At 62.3% G+C, this 23,063-nt stretch overlaps 1 protein-coding gene across 3 annotated transcripts; it reads right to left on the minus strand.

Annotated features, from left to right (window-relative positions):
* Positions 1 to 7,630: 7,630 nt before the first annotated feature.
* Positions 7,631 to 22,955, minus strand: GPR20 (G protein-coupled receptor 20). Of its 3 annotated transcripts, XM_067018111.1 has the most exons (3): positions 22,864 to 22,942; positions 10,528 to 11,639; positions 7,631 to 10,285 (listed from the first exon to the last, which is right to left on the minus strand). In XM_067018111.1, exon 2 carries the CDS (start codon positions 11,578 to 11,580, stop codon positions 10,531 to 10,533), a length of 1,050 nt encoding a protein of 349 aa, XP_066874212.1. In that variant the 5' UTR covers positions 11,581 to 11,639; positions 22,864 to 22,942; the 3' UTR covers positions 7,631 to 10,285; positions 10,528 to 10,530. The 3 variants fall into 3 exon arrangements, with proteins under 3 accessions (XP_066874212.1, XP_066874211.1, XP_058899013.1); XM_067018110.1 differs by having other exon boundaries at positions 7,631 to 11,639; positions 22,864 to 22,955; XM_059043030.2 differs by having other exon boundaries at positions 7,631 to 11,639; positions 22,859 to 22,955.
* Positions 22,956 to 23,063: the final 108 nt, after the last annotated feature.

The raw sequence follows: 23,063 nt of genomic DNA on the forward strand, positions 1-23,063 counted from the left end.
GGTTTGAACTCCTCTTTGCAGAGTCCCGGCTGTGCTGTCTCCTACAGGCTTCACCACCCCAGGCCTGCCCTCCCCTAGCGGCTGGGGGCTTCTGCCCCCTCCAGGGTGGGTGTCAGGCTGGGCTGGGGAGGGGTTGGGTGGGGAGTGTGAGGTCCCACCAGACTGAGATTGAGCACAGGAGATATTCTGCAGATAACTTTTCAGCCTGAGGTTCCAGAATTGGCAAATCCTACAATTCCAGGGTCTCAGAGCTCTTGGATCTGAAGATTCTTAAACACTCAGCTTCCGAGGTTCCAGGAGCTGGAGAGTTCTGAGCAGATACCTGTCTCCACCCCCAGCCCCACAGCAGACATCACTAATCGAGCTAGCTGGGCCTTAGGGTCCCTGCAAGGGCCTGGGCTGGGGACCTCCACCCAACTGGGGTGAGGCCTGTTGGCCCCTGCTTCCAGCAAACTTCATCTCCAGCTGACCATTCCCTCCCTCCTGGCCTCCCACCCCCCTTCTCATGCCCCCAGGCTCCTCCCTGCCCCCTCCTAGCCTGCGGGACCCTGGTCTTTCCTGCCCCCCTCCATCTTGTGCCTGAGGCAGGGCCTGTGGACAGCCGGGGTGGACCCCGAGAGAGGGTCCTGCAGGCTCTCCTGTGGGGAGAGGAGGTGGGGAGCGGGGGCTTTCCAGAGGCTGGGGGAGGCGGCCCAGGGTGCCCAGGCTCCCTGGCCAGCAGCAGAGAACCTGGCTGGAGGGCAGGGGAAGACCCCAGGAGGTGACGTGGCACCCTGTGCTCCCTCCTTGCCCACCTGTCCTCCAGGCGTCAGCCCCTGGGTCTGTCCTTTGGGTGGGGGATGGGCTGGTGGGGGGGGTCCTGGGGCGGGGGGTGATGAGGTCACACATGGTGTTGGTAATTTCTCTCGTCTCCTCCTCCCGACATCTTGTGGACATGAGTCCCACCGCCTCTGTTAAAGGGGGGCTTGGAATTGGAGCTGTGCGCTGGGGGCTCTCAAACTGGGCTCTTGGCGCCCTGGGCTCCTGCGCATTAGGGGGTCTGTGCTGCCCTTGTGGGAAGACAGATTCCATTTCTGTTCCTCCCTGTGCCTCTGGCCCTGTCCTCCTGCCACAGCCTTGGAGTGGGGATCCTTTGTGGGAAAGGGCGAGCTCTGGCCTGGAAATAGCCAAGTGTGTACAGAAATAACCCTGGCCTCAAAAAAGAACATGGAAAATTAAACAGGGAACATTAGCATTCGCCTGGCCCTTTCCATGGCCATTATCTCACGGGGAGACAGCATTTTTATCCTCATTTTATAGACGAGGCTGGGGAGGGAAGTGACCCGCCTGAGGGCCTTCTGCTGGGCAGCTGGCCTCTGACCCCGTGCTTCCCACTACGTGGCTGCACCCCACCCCACCCCGCCCCCGGGGCTCTGCTACCCCCTGGAGATGCCCTAGCCTGGTTCTCTGAGAGCCAGATTCCTATGCATCCCCCAAAACGCAGCAAAATGTCCCTTTCTCTGGAAAGCCTCCCCGGCCCCTGGCTGGCAGTGGAGCCCTCTGCGGTCTCCACCAGGACCTCGCCACCCTGGAGCAGACGGTGGGCTCCGCCAGGCAGGGACTGCGGCTGCCCCCTTCACTCTGCGCCAGGCAGCACGGTGGCAGGTGCTCGGTAAGTGCTTGCTGAGTTGGCTCAACGATGGATTGTTCCTACTAACGTGTGGGTGGACGTCAGTTAAACCCCTCATCCCCTCCCCTGCATTTCCATCACAACAACCTGAGAAGTTGAAATTAGCATGAACACAGCCACTTTACTGATGAGGCTCAGAGAGGTCAACTCACCTACCCAAAGGTCACACAGCGACTGAGGGCGGCCCCACAAGCACGGATCTTTCCGGAGAGCCCACTGTGTGCCTGGCATTGTGCTCGGGCGGGCCTCTGACTGCCCCGCCTGCCAGCTCCCTTCCCTTCCTGCACCCTGTGGCCCACCGTCCCTTGGGATGGCTCTCACGTGTGGCGTCTGAACGCCCTTCCTCACAGCCAGCACCCCCTCTGTGGGGTCTGGATTGTCTCTTGAGGGGCCCCTCCCAGGCGTGGGGGGCCATGCTGCCCCAAGAGCATTGCAGGGACCCTGTGAGGTGCCGCCTGCAGCCACCAGGGGGACCAGGAAAGGTGGATTTTCACAGGAAGACAAGTGCTTGGTGAACTGACAAGAAGTCCGCGTTTCAGGGGCCTCCGGGAACACCCGCGAACCACAAACCTCCCTCTCTCACCTCCCTCAGCCCGGTCCCCCATTTCTTGTCTCCTTGGCAAGCACCGAGGTCTGAGGCTACCCCTGTGAGAGGCTGGGGCGGGCAGAGGCCACAGGCAGGGGACACGGGAGCAGCTGGAAGGTTCTAGAGCCATCGCAGTAAAGGAAGATGGATGTGCAGGGAGGATGTCAAGGTCCTGGTGTACAGACTTGAGGTTCAGGGTCCTAGGATGTGTCCATCTCTCCAGCCCAGCGAACACCTGATATTTGGGGGAATGCAAGGAGCTCCGGGAAGGGGACACAGGCCGAGTGGGTGGTTAGATGGGAGGAAATATCTGGAAGGGGAAGCACCTCTGAGGGAGGGGTGGTCGGCCCTTGTTCCGGGAGGCCCACTGGGGGTCTTGGGCCCCGGGGCCCTCGACTTGAGCTTCCTGGGGCTCCCGGTGGGGAACGTCGGGGGAGGCCGGTCCCACTTGACGTCTCCAGGAATCCAGGCCCTGTGCCAGCCCCGGGAACACACTGCCCTCCTGTGAGCCGGGCTGGGGGCTGCAGCCCGCCCCGACGCGGACCACTGCGTGGAAGTTTGGTGCGCAGGTGAGGCATGGGCAGTGCCACGCCTCAGCTGGCGGGCCAGTGCCTGCTGGTCACTCCCCTCTGTGTCCAGTACAGGACCTGTCCCTTCTGCGTAAGCAGAGGGTCCAGGGACCACCAAGCGACTCATGCCCAGGGCAGTGTCTCCCTGGCTTCCGCCTGTCCATCTGTCTGTCTCCTGCTTCCCTGACGCCTGGAGCTGGTGCCAGCGCTGCTGTTGGAAACACAGAGCACCGCTTGTCTGGACATCCCAGCCCTTGGGCGCGTTTCTCTCTCCTGCCACACAGCAGTCTCCGCTGCCAGGCTGTGTAACTCAGGGCAGCTGTCCGACCCTCTCTGGGCTCGTGAGATGGTGAATGAGGTTCTTCACCTGGGGCCCTAGTATGGCCGTGGGGGGCTCTCAGCTCCCCTAGATCACGCACCAGAAGAGGAGGCACATCTCAGGGGAGCCCCAGCAGCCCACAGAGCCCACCGTCCCCGCGCGTCATGGAGTCAGTCGTAGGCCTCGTTCCACAGCCCGCAGGGAGGGGCTGGCTCACTGTCTGCTGCTGTCCCTCTGCGATCACCCCGCCTGGCCTCCCCTCTGGCGGGTGGGGAGACAGACCTGGCGTGAGGGGCTGCCCAGAAGGTGGCCGAGTTGAAGGGGTCAGGGGCTTCCTGACTCAGTGTCACTCTTCTCTCCGGGAGGGTCAGGAAGCTGCAGCTCCTCTGAGCAGCCTTCCAGGATTGCCAGCTCTGGGGCCACCGCCCCGAGGGGCGGGTGGCAGCGGTGATCAGGAGGGTCCCTGCCCTCCTTGGTCCTGGCTGGCGGCAGACACCTCGGGCGCCTCTTCCGGGACAGCAGCGCCACCTGGTGGCCACAGGCTCCCAGACGCCTCCATCCAACCGGCGTTGCCAGGGGATCAGCCAGAGGGGCTGCGCCAGCGGGGAGGAGCTGGCCTAAGATCACTGGCAGCTCCGAGAGAGAACGCAGGCATCCTGCCCGCCTGAGACCAGATGTGTCCCCCCCCCAACCATGGGTGCAGGCATCAGGGGGAAGCTCAAAGACAGGGCTTCTCCCAGAGGGATGAGTGAGGATGGAGGGGTCTCAGTCACTGTGACCAGTGTGTGCGTGTGTGCCCGGGAGGGGAGGGCAGATGTCCTGTTGGGAGGGAGACCCTCAGGTCATACCTGGCACAAGAAGGTAAAGGACGCTGTTGAAAGAATGAAGGAAAATGAATGAACGTGCTGGGACCTTCCTCGGGGAAGCCCTATTGCTCTCATTAGCTCACTTTAATCAGTACTTATTGGGCTTCCCTGGTGGCGCAGTGGTTGAGAGTCTGTCCGCCTGCCGATGCAGGGGACGCGGGTTCGTGCCCCGGTCCGGGAAGATCCCATATGCCGTGGAGCACCGTGGGAAGACGCAAATACATACAATGTATGCACACACAACATACCTGTACACAGATACACGCACACATAGAACACAATGCACACACACAACACATGCATACACATATGTGCACAACACACACAACAAATACATATACACTTGCACACAACATACACACATATACAATACACAAATATGTATACGTGCACACAACATATATGTATGTACAATATACGCATGTGCACACACATACAAATATATGCACACAACAAATACACACATGTCCCAATACATGCACACATAACATACACACACACACACACACGCACACAATTGTTTACTTCTCACAATTGCACCTGAAGGCAGAGGGTGTAATTATCCTCCATGACAGAGAGGAAGGAAACTGAGTCTCGGGGACAGCGTGTGACTTGCTCAAGGCTGGAGGACCTCACCCCTGTGGACTAGAACTTGACATTCAATCCCCGGCAGGACACTCGGAGGCGTACCCGTGGGGGTGGGTGGGGCAAGAAGACCCTTGGAGGTCCCAGGACTCCTCCATGAAACGATTCCCAGGCCACTGGTGCAGCCTGGACCCCTGGGGTACACACCTGACTGCCGTCAGGGCCCCACTCTGCCGGGGTGCCCCAGGAAGGCCTCCCTGTGGTGTGACTGGGGACCCCTTGCCTTGTGAGGACACCTCCCTGCCCAGGACTGGGGCCCGAGAAGCCGAGGGGCTGCAGGGCAGGGGGAACAGAGCCCCAGGTTGGTTCATAAACACACACAGAGCATATCCCACATTTCAGTCGTTGCTGACCTGGGTACTGAGGGTCTAACAGCGCAGGGAGCCGTTCTGAGCTCTGGATTACGGATGAGGAAACTGGAGCCCAGAGAGGGGCAGGGGTGTGGCGGTCTCATGGGGATTTGGAGGGACTCCTAGGCTGCGTCTCTAGCCGGATGGGGGCTGTCTCAGTTTGGGGGGCATCTGCAGTGGCAGAGCCAATGCTCGGAAGGGTCCCAGAGTCAGCAAATCAGCAGATGAGCTAGTCTGGGACCTGCGTGCATGGTCCCAGTGCATGGGCTTGTGTCCACGCACCCACTGGACCTCAGTTTCTTCATCTGTAAAATGGGGGTGAAATGCCCTGGCCCTGCCATCCCATCGGGCACTGGATGCTTGAAAAGCTCCCAGCACCACAACCTCAGGAGAGGCCCAGCCCGAGGGGTCTGGAAGCCAGGTGGATAAGGTGAGGACCAGGAGGGGAGAGCCTTGAACGCCTCCTCCTCCGTGAAGTCCTCCCGGATGCCCCTACGTGGCTGGTCCCACATGGTGTGGTGGGGGGCTCTGAGCTCCCACCTGCCCAGCTGTGCCCCCAGGCTGCAGACTCCCGGGGGCCTGCAGAGAAGATGCTTCAGTGCAAAGCACAGGGCGTCAACATCATCTGAAGAACCAGGATGATGGGGGTGGGTAGGTGGGTGGGTGGGGAGTCCCTGAGGGATCAGCGAGGGACCAAGGGCACCGGTGGGGCAGGCATCCAGTCCGGAGGGCACAGCTGGGCCATGTGGTCTGTCCTGCAGTGGGGTAGGTGCTGGCCCCAGGGGAGCCGGGCAGACAGGGAGGGACCTGCAAGGAGGACAGTCAGGGCTGGTCCTGGGCAGACTGGCTGGGCGGTGGACCTGCTGAGACCAAGACACAGAAGAGAACAGGACACCCCCGGGGAGGCTGTTGGGGAGCCCTGTGCCTTCCTCCTGCCAGTGGAGGCTGGGGAGGCCCCAAGGGGCAAGCGGTCAAGTGGAAATGGCGGGGCTGGGGTGGTGGGCAAGCCGGGGAGACGGCAGCGGCCCAGGCCGGTAGCAGGGGAAGGCGGGGGCCATTTCCCCAGTCCCCCCACCATGCCCCCTTCCTGCACCTGGGGGCGCCCTCCTGTTGGCTGACACTCAGCTGACTGGTCCCTGACCTCCCTGGCCCACGGCTTTCCTGGCTGCTGTCCAGGGGTCAGGGGTTGGGGGTGGCACTGGCCCTGGGGTCAGGCAGGTCCGGGTGGGGCATTCTAGCTCCGTTTTTCAGGTGGCATGGGGTAGCCTTGGACTGGTCCCATTGCATCGCCCAGCCTCAGTTTTCTCCTCTGTGAATTGGGAACAGGGACCCCTCGGGCATGGGGTCGGCCCCAGTGGGTGGGAGGATGTGAGGGGTGACTGGTCCCATGGGGGTCTTCACCTCATTCAAGGGTCCCTCTCACACCTGCCTCCTGAGCTCCCCTGTCTGGGGCTGGGGGGGGTTGCGTCCGGGGGTAGGGGCACTGAGAGCCTCCCGAGGGGCTGAGAAATGGGAGGCGGTGAGGGCAGAAGTGTGAAGAGGCAGGGGGTGGGCAAAAGTGTGGGGTGTAAACCAGGACAGGAGGGTGGGACAGCCATCTCGCAGAGCCGCCACCTCTGCTCAGGCATCAGAGGCGTCCAGGAAGCCGGGGCGGGCGCCCAGGGACGTTTCCTGCTATTAATGGAGCTTAATCTAAACAGGCCCTAATTTTTTTTTTTTTTTCGGTACGCTGGCGTCTCACTGTTGTGGCCTCTCCCGTTGCGGAGCACAGGCTCCGGACGCGCAGGCTCAGCGGCCACGGCTCACGGGCCCAGCCGCTCCGCGGCATGTGGGATCCTCCCGGACCGGGGCACGAACCCGTGTCCCCTGCATCGGCAGGCGGACTCCCAACCACTGCGCCACCAGGGAAGCCCAGGCCCTAATATTTACCTCTAGGCGCCTGCGGCCTCTGAGGGTGCCGTACGGCGAGAGTGACGAGCCCCACCCAGGCAATGCCTTTCTTATCCCATGCTTCCTGGGCCGCGTGTGAGGCAGGAACTGGGGGCCTGGGGGCTCAGGTTTGAGGCCCCTGCCGGATGCCCAGAGCCTCAGTTTCCCTATCTGGGAGATGGGGGTGACAACCCAGGCTTATGGGGAAGCTCAGAAGACGGACAGCTCGGCGGCGCTTGCCTCGTGAGCCCGCCCTGTAGAGGTGCCATCGTCCCTCCCTCGGCGGCTACCAGCTGACACATCTCCCTCTCCCTCCAGATCATACCTTTGGGTGATCTGACTGGATGCTGTGGACAGGCTGGCTGCCCTGCCCACGCCTATGTTCTCTCCCAGGGCAGGCGGAGTTGGGACCAGGCTGGGGCGAGGACCCGTCACTCTGCTGGTCTGTGCCCCTAACCGGCTACTGTGCCCACCCACGGCCCACACCTTACCACCTGCATCCCCTCCAACCCTCGCCCTTCAGAGGCCCCTGTGCCTGCCCCCAGCAGTGATGGCAGAACCACGACCCCACGACAGTGGAGCCCACTGTCCCCAACCACAGGATGGTGAGCGAAGTTGGGGGGACGAGGGGGCCCCCACCTGGCTCAGTGCCCCACGGCGACCCCTGCCCGCCAGCCAGGGCGCTGAGTCAAGGGCATGAAGGGAATAAACAGTTTTAATTCAGGACGAGGATTCCTCGTCAAGGAGAATGTTTACATCAGATATAAATACAAAAGCCACCTCACATCACTTGGGCTTTTCAAAAATCTGGGAAGGGAGGCCATGTGGAGGGGACTGCAGAGACTTCACACTCTGGCCCCTGTGGGAACAAAGACAGTCCCAGTCTGGCCTCTGGAGGCTCCTGGGCCTGTGTCCCCATGGAGGGAGTGGGGAGGAGCCAGCCGTCAGGAGGAGGAAGCAAGTGTCTGGGGAAGTTGTGGGGTCACGTGTGGTGAATCCCTTGCACCCAGCCCCCTGCCCACCAGCTGCAAGGCCACGGAGAGGAGGGAGAGGAGTGGAGAGTGGGGGAGACTGAGGCCCACTTAGCGAGGGCTCTGCATGGGGGCCATCAGACAGCTCTGGGGGGTGATGGAAGGCTCCCTCGGGCCCTGGCCTCCTTTATCCCCACGGCTCTTCCAGCCCCTGAGGAACCCAGGCTGGATGGTGGGATTTCACATGTGGGACAAGGGGAGGGGGCTTGGCCACCCTGGATCTGGATCCCAGTTCTGCCCTGGGCTCTTACTTCCATGAATGGTGGGGATGAACGAGACGCTGGGTGTGAAGCGGGGCCCAACAGACCTGGGACCCAGCAGGTGCCCAGTCAATGTTTGCCGAGATCCACGCTGGCTCACCTACCTTAGAGACCGCCCTCCTCCTTGAGGAAGGGATTGTTCCAGAAGAATTGCAACCCCTCCATCCCCAAGCACAGCAGTCAGCTCAAGTCAGCCACTCACTCTTTAGTATAAATTAGAGTGAGAACCTGGGATAGAATCAGGGCTGCTGACCCTGGAGGAAAGCCCACACGTGGTGCTGGGCTGGGACAAACGCCTCCCACTGACTTTCCCTCCTCCGCTGTGTGACTGCCCAGGTGCCAGCTTGCAGGCCGGGGGGAGACAAAGCTCAGTCAGAGCCTCCCTGCCTGAAAACCCACCGTAAGTCCCACTCCCTGGGGTCAGCATCGCTGTCACCGTGGGCTTCTTGGCACAGACAACCCACTCCCGCACCCTCCTTTCCCAAGAGCCAGGCCCGTCCTCTGTTCCGTGGAGCTCTGGGCCCGTCTCTGAGCTGGGAGGTGGGGGGTGGCTCCATACTGTGCCCGGCACCCAGTCAAGGCCAAGGATGGTGGTCCTGATGCTGACAACCACACCCCTTGCTTCTTGAGCACCCGGGCCCAGGAAGCAACCCTGGGTCCAGCTTCCCTACCACTTCACTGAGCAGGCCTTGGACTCCCCCGGGCTCCAGCATCTCCCACCTTGGCCCCCCCAACAAGGCTCCAGCAGATAGTACTTGTCTTGCAGTACCTGGGTACTCTATGACCCTGGCAAGGTCCTTTCCCTCTTTGAGCCTCAGTTTCCTTGTCTGTAACATGGGGATATAAATGGCCTTTCTGCCTCCCAACCAGGCCTTGCACTAGGGCCCTGAACTCGGGGCCAGGATACTCTGCCTGGAGCCACCGAGCATGTAGGACTTTTTTTTTTTGGCTGCACCGTGCGGCATGTGGGACCTTAGTTTCCTGACCAGGGATCCAACTCATGTCCCCTGCGGAGTCTTAACCACTGGACCACCAGGGAAGTCCCATGTAGGGCATTCCTCCTGCAGACAAAGGGCAAACCTGGGGCCCAGATGCCATCTCACCAGTTTCAGTGGTGGTTGCCACGTGAGAGGGTGGAGCCTGGTTGCTAGAGGTGCCTGGGACGCCCAGAGCCCCTCTCTCACAACAGACGCCCTCCCCCCATGAGCAGTCTAGAGAGGGCTCATGGGAGCTTGAATGTTCGACTAGAAGGCACGCAGAGGCTATCCTGGAGTCCAGCTCAGAGGAGGTGAGCAGAGGCCCAAGCCAGTGAAATGCTCCCTCCCCAGGAAAGGCAGGGAGGCATGCTGAGCCAGGTGAGAGGGAGAATGAAGGGATCTGAGTGTGGGGAGACGGTGGCCTTGGGCCAGCAGGCCTGGGGTCCAGTCTCTGTGTCTCTGCCCTTGGTTTCTCATCCATCGGATGGGCTGTGAGCCTGCTGCCCTCCCGGGCCAGCGGGCAGGGTCTTCCAAGATGGTTCCTAAAGTGGGGGGCTTGGGGGAGATTTGAGCGGTCCCCGTGGGGCAGGCAAGGGGATGTTGGAGGAGGTGGGGCTGAGTTTTGATTGGCCATCTCCCACTCATGGCACCTGTACGTGCCACTCAGCCTCCTCCTCGTGGCTGGTGGGTGGAAAACAGTCTCCCCTTTGTAGGGTAGTTTCCGGTTCGAGTGTCAGCCCAGCTATCACAGTACTCACAGCAAAGCACCCCACGGTGTCAGGCTGTCTTTCTGTGTGATTTATGGATGCCTCAAATGGAGGCCCTGCAGACGTGAACCCTTCACGTCCGCTCACATAACATCTGTGTCCTCTAACACTTCCTTTCTGTTCTTGTTCTTCTCTCTTTGTGGGGGAGGGGTGGGGAGGGAACCTCTTCAGGTTATCTTTTTAACCCTCTTTGAAATTCCCAGTGTCTGAAACATCTTTGTCCATGTTTCTCAGGAAGCCCTTCTAGAGGCCGAGCGGTCCAAGTGAGAAGCAGCTCCTGGCTACCCCTCTGAGTTTTCAATGGACACAATATTTACCTGAGGGATGGCAAATTATCAGCGTTCAGACCACCACATCCTATCTAGAGCCCATGGCAGACCTTGCTAATCAATCATAGCACAGTGGCCTTAGACATTTCCTCCACGCAGTGCACTGGGCAGCCATCACCAATGGATCAGGTGAACCCAATTTGCCACCCGGGTAGAGCAGATATCTGTGCTGTCCCTGACCTGGCATGTCCAGTCCAGCCCTGACCTTTGGCCCCCTTGCAAAGTCCTACCAGCTAAGCCTCAGGCCCGTGAGCCAGGGCCTGGGTGAGGGCTCGAGGTCTGGCGCCCAGGATGTGGTGGTGAGCCGAGTCCTTGGAGCTCTTGCGCATGCCGACCACGTCGCAGCTGTTGGGCTCGCACTCCGCTCCACGCCGGCGGAAGAGGCCACGGACAGCGTTCTGGAAGCTGCTGGTGACGAAGCAGTAGACGATGGGGTCCATGCAGCTGTTGAGGCTGCTGAGGGTCACGGCCACGTGATAGACCACGAGGCTGGTGTGGTGTGGCACGTCGGGCCACAGCGCCACGGCCACCTGGCGGGCGTGGAAGGGCGTGAAGCAGACGAGGAAGATGACGAGCACGGTGAGCAGCAGCTGCATGGCCCGCACGCGGCGCTGGCGGCCCTGGCGCAGCAGCCCCGGCCGGGACAGCGCGCACACGATGCGGCCGGTGAATACGCTAATGACCAGCAGCGGCAGCAGGAACTCCAGGACGGTCAGTGCAAAGACGCGGCAGCAGGGCCCGCCGCTGGCCGTCACGCCCAGCACGGACAGGGTCACGGCGCCGGCGGCCAGCCACACGAAGGCGCACACGGCTCTGGCGCAGGCAGGCTGGCGCCAGCGGCGGCAGCCGTCGGGCCGCACGATGGCCAGGTAGCGGTCCACGCAGATGCAGGTGAGGAAGAGGATGGAGCAGTGCATGTTGAGGAAGTAGCCAAAGACGTGCGGGAGGGCGCAGCGCAGGCAGCCGCGGGTGCCGTAGAAGACAGCGAAGCGCGTGGGCAGGGACAGGCCCACCAGCAGGTCGGTCACCACCAGGTTGATGGTGTAGGTGACCGACGGCGTCTTGGCCTGGGTGCGGCAGCCGAAGACGTACAGCGCCAGCCCGTTGAACACCAGCCCCACCAGGAAGATGGCGCCATGCACTGCCATCAGCGCCAGCCACAGGCCTGGGAAGGCAGCGTGCAGCTCCTCGTCCAGCAGAGCAAACAGGTGGAACAGGGGCATCTCCGGCACGCTGACGTTAGCCCACGCTGCTGCCGCCGCCGTGGCATTGGGGGCAGCCATGGCCGAGGGCCCTGCGGAAGACGCGGAGGGTGTGACAGCGGCCAGCGCACGCCCGGGGCCTGGAAGGAAGGAGACAGGGTTACCCTGGGGTTATTGGAGCCCTGCCCCGAGGCTGGACCTCACCTGGCTCGTCGGCCCACCCAGCACCCCAATGTTCCCACCTTTGTGCCTTTGCCTGGCCTGGCCCTGGCACTTGCCAGTGTGGAGCTTTAGCAGAACGCTAGTGCTCTGAGCCTGCTCCTTGCTGTAATGGGAGGTGAAAAGCCTTGCAAGACTGTCACCGGGACTGAAAGATGACAAAGGCGACTGGTGTGGCACAGGTAAGATGATGGGCCAAGTGTGTGGCGTCTGAGCCTGGGCTCCAATCCCAGTTTCTTCCTCACTCGCTGTGCAACCTCACGCAAGTCGCTTAACCTCTCTGTGCCTCACGTCCTAATCTATATCATTGGGACTAGAGAGCTGCTGGGAGGATTAACCGAGCACAGCAGTGCTCAGCGCACCCTTAGCTGGTGCCAAATAAACCACAGTTCTGCTAGGACAGAGCCGTGCCCACGGTCACCCCGGCCCACAGCTCCCGCACCGGTGCGACACAGCCCCTGTCCTCCAGGCCACCCATCTGTTCTCACCTCCTGCAAGGCTGGCACCAGGTCAATGCCCTGGGTGAAGGTCCTCATAAGGGCCCAAGGGGCTGGGATTGGGGAGCTGGGAGTCAGCCCCCTGGTCACGCGTTTCTCCCCAGCCCTGAGAGGTGGCCACATTTGCTGTCTCGGAGGCCCACGTGGGGTGGCTCACTGGGGTGGCTCTGTGGGGCTCGAGCCTGGAGCCAGGTCCCAGCTGCAGCAGCACAGCAGATGTGAGTTAAATAAACACTGTGCTCCCTGCCTGGTCCAGGCCTGGTGGCCCAGACCCTGCGGTGGGGGCAGGTTGGGGCTGGGGCCGCCCACCCTGTTTCTGTTCCTGCCGAGCGAGATTTATCCCTTTGTTTATCAACGAAGGGTTAACAGGCTCCCACCCCCGCCCTGGGCCAGGCTGGTCCTCCAAATAAGGACATTTCTGTCTTTTTCAGGATAAAGGAGAAGGCTTTGGGGAGAAGCAGGGAGGAGGGGAGGGCACATGGGACATCCCAGGCACCGTGTGCCCTCCCCCACCCGCAAGGGGAGGGAAGACCCCTCCCCCTCCCTGGCGACCAAGCGAAGTGAGGCGTCTGCTGTGAACGGGCCTCACGCCCACCCCCGCTGGACGGCTACTGCACATCCTTGAGCAACAGGCTCCTCCTTCTGGCAGCTTCCACCCGGTGGAAGTCGTGCCTGCTGGGGGGCTGGGGACTGAATGCCAGCCTGGAGGGGGTGGGCACAGCAGGGGACCTCTTGCTAGCTGAGGCTCAGGTCCCAACCCGGCCGGGAGGGAGCCCCTGGCAGGGCAGGCGGCTGCCTCTATCCTCCAGCTCAGAGAGGGTGGCATCGGCTGAGCCTCTGTCTCTGGGACACCGGCCCTGGGCGTCTGCTAACTCTCAAGGCTGCGGAAGGGTCGGATGCTGCCCCAGACTGTGTCCGGGCCCTCTGGCCACCTCCAGTGCAAGTGGTCCCGGGCCTCAGCTCACGGGGTCCTCTGGGAGGGCTGTCCTCTGCCCGGTGTCCCCAGCCCCTAACACACAGGTCCTCGGATGCGTTTGTCCAACGGCAGCTCAGGGAGACAGGGAGCGAGAGCGATGGCCGGGGCAGGGAGAGACCTGTGGGCGCGAGGGGTTGGGAGCGGCGATGGGAGGTGACGAGGCTAGGCTGTGGGGCTGGCATCCTGGTGCCTCGGGGCTGTGGGCTCCGTCCTCAGCCAGCGTGGGCCCCCGCGGTCCCCCAGGAAGGAGAGGGATGCCTCCCACCGCGTCCCTGCTCTACTGTGGAAAACACGATGCCTCGGCAAAACCCCGGCAAAACCCCGGGAGGAAGGGCCCAGGGAGAGAGGAGCTGACGCCAGACACGCGCAAACAGGTTTTTGAATTTCCTTCTGCGTGCTTTTCGGTTTTCCAATGTGTCTGCGCGAGGTCTGCGTCCGAGTGACAATCAGAGACAAATAATAAACACCACAGAAGGTTTCCCCTGGCATTCAGTCCCAGGATGAGGCGGGCCCGGGGGAGCCTGCCCTCCCAGGAAACCCCCCGGGGACAGCCTCGCACGCTGGCCGGCACCTCGCTGCAGGGGCCTGCGGGCCAGGGCTGCGCGCCTGGGGCTCCAGAGCAGGGGGGTGCGCGGGACGCCCCAGAGGCCAGGCAGGTGAAGACAGAGGACGTCAGCCGAGCACACCGTGACTCTCGGCTCCGAGAGTCTGAGCCCGATCTGGTCCCCACCCCGGGCACCGACCCTGCTCACACACTGAGGTCGGTCCCGGAACACAAGGAACCTTGGCATCTTTCACGAGGCCGAGCTCAGGTCACGGCCACAGCCCGGGCCCTCCCATCCCCCTGCTTTCTACACCACCACCTCTTCCCCTTTGCTCTCTGCTGAGTCGGGCCGTCTCTGTCTGTATGATAAGACCCCCGCCACCCCACCCTGCTTCGCCACCCCCAGCACGCCCCTCACCTCTCGCGGTGATAACACACTGATCTGAGTATTCACTGACCGCTCTCTGGGGGCATCTACTCACAACCCCTTCTGTTTCGCAAGATGAGGAACTCAAACCGTGAGACCCTGGGCCCTGTGGAGGTGGGCCTGCTGATGGCCTCGGGGATCCGCGGTCCAGGGCGCTCGGCTATCCAGGCCCGGGAGGGCACTGGGCTGGGAGTGTCCGGGCTGAGCTGCCTCCACCCAACACGGCCTCAGGGCGGACACTCCTTCTCTGGGCCTCGGTTTCCCCCGTGGTCTCCACTGCCTCAGCTCCTGGTCCTCCTCGAGGCTCCACCCCCTGAATCTGCTTTGGTCAAGCGCGAGGTCTCCCGCGGGCCCCCGACCCCTGGCAGAGCGCCCGCCTTCCATGCTCTCAGCACTAGCCCTGCCCTCCGTGGTGCCGCCGGCCCTCCGGTCTGGGGCTGACAGGCTCTCGCGTCCTCCGTGTCCGCTCCTCCCCCTGTCTACGCCCAGGGCCTCATACCCGCACCTGCCAGCCCGGGCTGGGCCTGTCCACACGCCCGTGGGGAGATGGGGCTCAGTGTGGTGTGGGGTGTCACAGCCGGTGATGGCTGGGGGCGGCCCGCATTGCGGGGAGCGCCTGAACGGTGAGAGTAACCAGCGGAGGTGCGGGCTGGGGGCTGGTCCCCACCCACGAGGGGTCACCCTGGCTGTTGATTGACCTCTCTGAGCCTCGGCCCCCCTGCCCGCAAAGCGATGTAACAACAGCACCTTCTTTCTGCAGCTTCCGAGCGGGTTCAGGGCATGGGTTCCCTTGCAGATCCAGGCACTGGTGATGGTACCTCCTTACCCACCTGGCTCCTGGCCTCCTCCACTCACTCAGAGGAAACCGAGGCTCTGGAAGGGACGGGCCAGAACTCGAACCTGGGTCTGCCTAGGGCGAGCCCACAGCTGGGGTCCTTGGGCCTGAGGGAGGGCGGGCACCCAGGCAACGGTCCCCTCCCCCGGCAGGTGCCCGGCGGGCACCCACTCCCCGCCTGCCTTCCGCCCTGCTCCCCTCTAAATGTAGCCTGGAATGAGGGCAAACGAGAGAAGCCTCTGCTCTTCTGTGGGGGTAGCCGGACGCTGGCCCTCACACCCCGTCTGAGTGGGGCGGCACAGACCTGGCCCTTCGATGGGCCCCAGGCGGTGGGCAAGCAGAAGAGTCCCAGACACCTGGGTTCGAGCCTGGACCTTGGCCAGCCAGTGAGCCTTCTCCTCATCTGCTAAATGGGGTCACTGGTGCTTTCCACAGCCTGAGGAAGCCAGTCTGAGGGTGGAGGCGTGGCCCTGTCCCCTCGCCGTTCCTGGCAAGTGCCCTGGTCCTGGCTGAGGGGCAGCGAACCCTGCAGCGGGGGTCAGCTGGCTGGATCCCAGTGGGCGGGGACCACGTCCTCGTAGTGCCAGCACCGTGCTGCGCGCAGGGTCTGGAAACTGCCCCAGGCTGGGAGCCTTTACGCATCTACCAGCCACTATGCTGGCCTGCTCCGCCCACCCACGCTCAGGCCCTTCCCTGGGCAGAGCGGAGGGCACGCGGACCTGCTCTCTGGGGGCTCAGGGTCAGAGGGGGAGACACACAGTGGGTTGGGGGGACTGGAGCAGAGCCACTGAGGGTCTCGACTCTGGCCTGGATGCCCCACCCAACGCCTGGCCCCATCTCAGAACCGGCTTGTGACCTTAAAAGTCTCTGAGCCTCAGTTTCCTCATCTGTAAAGTGGGCAGAATTGGAATCCATCTCTGAGGCTGTACCGACACATTGTCAAGACGTGGCCCTGGAAGGGTCCTGAGAAGATTTCGGCTGGTGGGGGGATGGGAGATGGGCTGAGTATAAGAAACAAAGGTGAGGGTTAGGGAAGGGGGGTGTCCTGTGGAGAACGGCAGCAGGTGGACGGCAGGGCGGGCAGGCAGGCCTTGCAGAGTGGACTCTGCACAGCCCCAGGCCCCAAGGGCGAGTGCTGGTCCTGGGTGGACTGAACAGCTGGAGTGCAGTTGTGCGGGAGGGGAGGAGGTGGGGCCCAGGGCTTTGGGCCCCTGGGGGCCTCCCTCCTCCTGCACCTCTCTTCCTTCCTTTTTCCCCTCCCGCCCTTCTCAGAGGAAACTAGGGTCTTGGGAGGAACGGTCAGGAATTCCTCCACTGCCCAGGTCTCAGTTACCCCATCTACGCAATGGGCAGGTGGCTCTGAGGGTACTTCCAGCTCTGAAGCACTTCAAGGCTTGAACATGCCTGCGCCTTTGGGAATGTCCTGGCCGCAAGACTGCTCTAGAGGGCTCTTCCAGGGAGCAGGACAGAGGGATGGTCGTGGAATCCTAGCAGCTTGGGCACTGCGGCGAGACGCAGGCCCAGTGCTTCCCAGGCTAGGAGGAGCCCTTGGGACCTCTGGGCAGGAAGTCCCAGCCTCCCTCCACCATGTGTGGGATAAAGTCCTTCAGTGGCTTGGCGCTGCTCAGCTCCTAGCCTCAGACATGGACTCCTGGAACACGGAACCCCAGGCTACAGTGCTTGGTCACAGGTGGCCTCATGAGGCCAGCCCAGCCAGTCACTACCAGCCCTGGGACTTTTGCTGGCAGCTCTCTTCCCTGGGGTTGCCACACTAGTTGGTTATGAGACTCAGTCAGCTGATGGCCGTATTCCTCTAGAAGAAACCCACCAGGAGGAGAGACTAAGTCCTGACAGGGTGGTTCAAGCACCGGGATCCAGCCCTTCCTGAAGCCAGAGGTCTGGGACTTGGTTCTCTCTCTCTTTGGCTTAAGTTACTTTGGAGTTTCTGTCACTTGTGACTAAAATAATTCTGACTCTACCCTCTTATTCACCTGTCAGCTTTCTTCAGTTCAGATGCCTCTTCCTTCAGAGAGCCCTCCCTGATTGCTTCAAGTAGATTTGCTGCCACTTCTGGGCCCTCACTGTACCCGTGGCTCTGTCATTGCCTGGCCAATTGTCCAGTTTCCCCACTAGCCTGTGAATTTTTGGAGGACAGGCCTGCACATTCACATTCAGTATACGTCAAGTGGGTGAGTGAATGAATGTGTAAAAGCTCAGCTTGTGGGGCTTCCCTGGTGGCGCAGTGGTTGAGAATCTGCCCGCCAATGCAGGGGACACGGGTTCGAGCCCTGGTCCGGGAAGAACCCACATGCCGTGCAACAACTAAGCCCGTGCTCCACAACTACTGAGCCTGCACTCTAGAGCCTGCGAGCCACAACTACTGAGCCCACGTGCCACAACTACTGAAGCCCGTGCGCCTGGAGCCCATGCTCCACAACAAGAGAAGCCATCCCAGTGAGAAGCCCGTGCACCGCAACGAAGAGTAGCCCCCGTTCACCACAACTAGAGAAAGCCCGTGCGCAGCAACAAAGACCCAACACAGCCAAAAAAAAAAAAAAAAAAAAAAAAAAAAATCTCAGCTTGCACTCCTCCAAGGACGGGGAACTCACTACCTAACAAGTTAGCCCACTGTAATGCAAAACTCTCTGAAAATAAGAAAGGTCTTTCTATATTGTAGCATAAATTAGCTTTCTCTGACACAAGATTATAGCCCCTGGCCTCCCTAGAAATATGTCTGCTTTCTCTGCCCCCTACCCATGGGGTCCTGGGGGCAGACATCTGGATTCCTCCTATCATTGTGGAGGGGTCACAATCCATATTCTATCAACGAGGATGCAGGATGCAGAGACAGGGAGCTTCAGCAACTAGCCTGGGGTCCCCCAGCTGGGCCCTGGGGCTTCTGGCCGTAGGTAACCTGTGGGCCTCCCTCCCATTGCCCCACCTGGCCTTGGAGTGAGGGTTCTGACCCTGCAGGGGTTCTCGCTGAGCCTCAGTCTCCACTTGTGCGGAGTGGGGACTGGCACGGCTGTATTATGCTGCCCCTCAGGGCTGCTGCGGGACTTAGCTAAGATGGAGGACCTGGTGCAGGTGTGGAGAGGTGCGGGAGGGTGTGGTGGGGGTCCACTGCTGCCACCTGGCGCCTGGTGAGGGCGGCATGTCTCCCCTTGCCCCCCCAGATGTGCAGACTTGGAGCTCCAAGACCCTCTAGGGGAGGCATGGGGGGGTGAAGGATGTCTTCCCCTCCCTAATATGCTCTCCTCACAGGCGTCTGGTCGCAACCAGTCTTCAGAGGTGGGATTGCTGGGGCGGGGGTCCTAGCTGGGAAAAGCCTCAGGTTCTGAGCAAGGCTGGGGGAGCCCCCTCCCCAGTCTCCTCGCGCCCCAACTGAATGGCGACGCCCCAGGCACCCTCCAACCTCCGTGCCTTTGCCCAAGCTGTTTCTCCTCCCCCACTGCAGTGTTCCTGCCCGCTTTTAGGGATTCCTCTTGGCCTCAGCTCCTCAGGAAGCCTCTTTCCACCGCGGCTGGCCCAGTACCTCTCCCAGGTGTTCCTCCCCCAGCAGCGTCCAGCCCAGGACCGTCCCACAGTGCCTCCCCGTCAGACTGCGAGCATCTCCATCTCAGGGTGGGCCTGGTGGGGTCGGGGCTGGGGCAGAGCTCCTGTCTGTTCCTCCAGCACACCCAGAACAGCCGGGCGCAGAGCAGCATCCAGCTTTCTCTTTGGCTGAGTGAACCGCTGAGTGAGCCCCGCAGGGCCTGCAGGGCGAGGCCCGTTTCTCACCCAGGCATTCGGTGCCCTCCCCGCCTGGCCCAGCCCCTTTACAGCCCACCCAGTGTCCCAGGGCCCTGCACCTGGAATTGGCTTCCGCCCTCGGCTCCACCCTCGCTGCCCACCAGGCTTCCCAGCTGAGCAGGGTTAACACCTCCTCCGGGAAACCCGCCCAGTCACCCTGACCTCGTCGGGGGTCCGTTGGTCCCCCCTCTCCTCCCCCTCCCCCTCCCCTTGGCTCATCAGAGGTGTTTGCTTCAAGTCTCAGGGCCTCAGTTCCTTCATCTGTGATGCTGGGATTGATATCTGTTGAATGGATAAGCGAGCAAACCAACAAATGAAATGCTCAGAACAGCTGGGGGCGTTGGGTGGACAAACGGCCGCAGGTGCCCCCCCAAAAGAAGGTGTGTAATGACAACAGCAGCAGTGCTAGAGACCCCTGTTTTCCCGCCTGAACGGAGGCCTGCCTGGGCCCGCCTGCTCCTCTTGGGGAGGGGCCCGGGTCACACGGGTGCTCAGTGCAGGACTTCTCAGAGCCTTTGTGAAGCTCTCAAACCCTGGGAATGAGCATCCGTCCCCAAGTCCCCTGACCCTGTCCCCTCCCGGGGCTCCCTCTCCATCCAGCCTGAGGGCCGCACCAGCTCCCCACTGAACACTGAGGGGGGATCATGCCCTGCTGCCTCCGCCTGCAGCTTTCGGGTCCTTGTGTGCCCGGAGACACAGGCCAAGACCCAGAGGCTCGGGGTGCCAGCACCTGCCCACGAACTGCGAGGGGGGCCCGGGCCACACTGACTCCCCTCCTTGTCAGGTCGGGGTGCATCCTGACCTCTCCTTGGCTTCTCTTGAAACCACCTTGCTGCCCCAGTGTGTCCTCTGTGGCTGCCCAGCTGCCTGGCAGACCCCCAGTCCGCAGCCTGGCTGCTTCCTGTGCTGCCATGTACAGGACCAGGGCAGCCAGGGGGCCTGGCCTCAGCCCTGGGCAACAGGTACCTGCCTGGAAGTGTGGCCCAAGATCCCGTGTTTTGCTTTTGCATCAGGAGCCGGGAGGGACAGGCATGGAGGACAGGCCCAGCCTTTCTCCTGACCAAGGTGCCTGGAGCATCTGTTGTGAACCAGCCGCCATGCCAGGCACTCTGCGTCCACACGGCAGTCGTGGGTTTTATAGACAAGGAAGTGGAGGTCCAGAAAGGTGAGTGACAGGCCCTAGGACACCCAGCGTGAAATCGATGGAGCTGGGACTCAAACCCCGGTCCACGGGCTCCTGGCCCAGGCAGGGGTGGGACCAGGGAGGGGTGAGCATCTCTGGACCTGGGGTTTGTGGGCGATCAGATTCTGGGTACGCAGAGTACCTGCATATGCCTGTGCCCCTGTTGGGGTGACCCTCACAGCCTTCCAAGGCCAAAATAGCCATTATTGGGGGAACCGTCTGCGTGTTTACTTTTCTGATTATTCTTGGTTTCATGGCATCTGCTTTAGAACATTGCCTGCTGTTTTTGGCTAGTCTGAGTCTCTGCTTGTTCCATCCAGGGACAGCTGGGACCTTACTGAGGCCCCCAAGGGGGCCAGTCTGGCTTGTGGTCACCCAGCAGGTCCCAGGTGGCGCCAGCTGGAATCAAGCTCCCCACCCTGGCCAGGGCTCCCTCCACCCGGCTCAGGGAGAGGGGTCACTCGTGGGTGTGGGTGGAGTGCCGGGCACCTGGGCTCCCCCGTGGCTGACTCGGCATCACCTTCCACCATCTGAGAGCCCTTGGCTGAGATCCGGGCTCTGATGGAAACGCAAGCTCTCCTGGGAGGGGCAACCTCAGGCGTCGCCGCACATGCGGGTCCTGCCAGGGGCCAGACGGCGACCCTGCCACCCTCGCTCATCCCTCACCTGGTCCTGATGGTTGCAGCTGCTGCAGCACCTGAGCGCTTCCCCCGACCCAGCCTCCCCAGGGGCACAGGTCATGGATCTGCGGCTGCCCCTGCCTGGCCTCTGCCCGTTGCCTCGGCCTGCCATGCCGCCTCTGCCTGCGTCACCTGCTGAAGGCCCCCGGCACCAACAGTGCCCACGCCCACAGTCCTCCCCGGGCCCCTGGACGCCCCTCCACTGGGGCAGAGCCCTAATCCCACACTTCATAGTTTGCATCCGAGAGGACCCCTCCCAGGGTCTCATGACTCCTCCCAAGAGGCTCCACATTGGTGCTGCTGTCCTCATTTTGCCTGGGAGGAAACTGAGGTACAGAGAGGTTAAGTGGCCTGTCTGGGGTCACCCAGCTGGGGGCGGAGGAGCTGAGATTTGAACTCTGCTCTGTGGACCCTCCTGCCTGCACCACGTCAGTGAAAGTTTACCATGTGCCACTGTACAGAGGAGGACTCAGAGGTCCAGGGCACACAGCCCAGTGGCAAGGTCAGAGGAACAATGAGGACCGCATGCTTTGGAGGCATCAGACCTGGCCTTGAACCCGGTGCTGGGGGCACAGAGGGTCTCAGGCAGATCTGGCTCTAGCTTATGGAGCTCGCAGTCAGGGGCAGGATGGGGGGAGTGGGCTAGAAGGTGACTGGGGGGACCACTTTGGCTGCTCAGGAGCAGGAGGGCCTGGGGGAACAGTGCTCCAGGCAGTGGGACGAGCACAGCAAGTGCAAAGGTCCTGAGGCGGGAACAGTCTTCTGTGTTCAGAGTACAGCAGGGCAGAGCAGAGTTGGGGTCCACCAGTGTTCTTCAGGCCCCAGGGCTGCCTCCTCAGGGAGGCCCTCCCGGATCACCCAGCTCCCCGCACACCCTCACCTCCACCTGCTTTCTTTGCCTTGCAGCCCTCCCACCACCTGACAGCTCCATATTTATTTGTTTCTGATTTTTCCCCTACTGGACCGGCAGTGCCGTGAGGGCCAAGGCCTGGGCTGGGGCTCAATGAACAAACGAATGATTCTGAGACCCCCCTCTGGCCTCTTCAAGCTTTAGTTTCCTCACCTATAAAGTGGGTGTGCTGAGACCCACCTCATCGCATCAGGTTACCGCAGGACGAAAGGAGACCAGCCCGCAGGCTCCCAGGTCCCCTCCCCCACACAACGGGGCTGTAGAAGCAGCAGACTTTGCTTTTTTTGAGGCTCAGAGATGGGCAGCAACTTGTCCATGGCCACACAGCCATGAGGGGAGGTGGTGCCCTGGTAACCCTCTGGCTGGGAGCGACCACAGTTTGGCAGAAGAACATGGCGGCCACTGTTAGGGCCACAGCCGCCTGTCCGAGGGCTGTGAGCCGCTGCCACCACGCCTCCAGTCCCTTCCGTTCCCAGTCCTGCCCCAGGACACACAGCTGCTCCTCGTCTGCCCTGCCCAGCACCCTGGCCACAGGCCAGTTCCCAACTGGTCCTCCACCCCCTCGGGACCCTGTTCCTGCTGCCTTCTCAGGGCCGGCACCACCAGCGAGCCAGGCGGGGGCAGTGCCAGCTGCGAGGTCCACGTAGGGGGCTGGGTGGGCCCTGGGCCTCAGTTTCTCCGGCCCTACAGGGGTGGGGAAGGGCCAGGCTGGGGCCTAGACCTGAGCTATGGGATGTCAGGAGGTGTGCCCTGGTCAGAGCCTGTCCCCACAAATCCCTCACCCCCCGGCCCTGCCCCAGCCTGGGGGATGGTGGTGGCCAAGGTCCCAGAGCTCATCAAGTGCCACTGGGGTACCGCAGCCCCTTCCCTGACCTCTGGGGCCGCCCAGACGGGGAAATCGAGGCACCCAGCAGATGACCAGTGAGAGTGCTGAATGAATGAAGGAAGGAAGGAAGTCCAGAGGAGGGGGCTTTGGAGCGCTGCAGCACAGGTGGGGGGATGCCCCCTCGAGCCCTGCGGCGCTCTCCCTCCCCTACCCCTCGCTTGGCCTGGTCAGCTGTAGCTGCCCTCACCCTCGCCCTCAGTTTTCCCATCTGTACAATGGCTCCCTGCAGGGTGGGACCGCAAAGCCACTTTGGGGCTCTGAGTTCTCTCCAGCTCGGGTCATTCTCCGCCCCTGCCCCCTGCCTGCCTGCCTGCCTGCCTGCCTGCCTGCGGTGTGAGGACCCCGGCACCGACCATCTCATCTCAGGGAGGGGAGGCCCGGCCAGCTCGGGGTGGGGGTGGGGGACTCACCGCACCTTCGCCCGCGTGGAGAGGAGACGGCCGCGGCTGCGGCTCTGTGGGCCACTTACTGCAGCTTCCCTACGGACCTCGCCTTCCTGGGGGCTGACGTCAGGCCCGCGCTCGGGGCTCCTTTTGGGCAAAGGCAGCGGGGGTGGGGGCGGGGTGGGGGCGGGGCGGGCGTCTTCCCCGCCCCCGCCGGCCCCCTGAGGAGCGT

The sequence above is a fragment of the Kogia breviceps genome, chromosome 17 (genome assembly GCF_026419965.1).
Source record: "Kogia breviceps isolate mKogBre1 chromosome 17, mKogBre1 haplotype 1, whole genome shotgun sequence".
NCBI lineage: Eukaryota > Metazoa > Chordata > Mammalia > Artiodactyla > Physeteridae > Kogia > Kogia breviceps.

What these genes read in the sequence shown, in the direction of transcription:
- GPR20 (XM_067018110.1), bottom strand. Translation starts at nt 11,580, where the DNA reads ATGGCTGCCCCCAATGCCACGGCGGCGGCAGCAGCGTGGGCTAACGTC.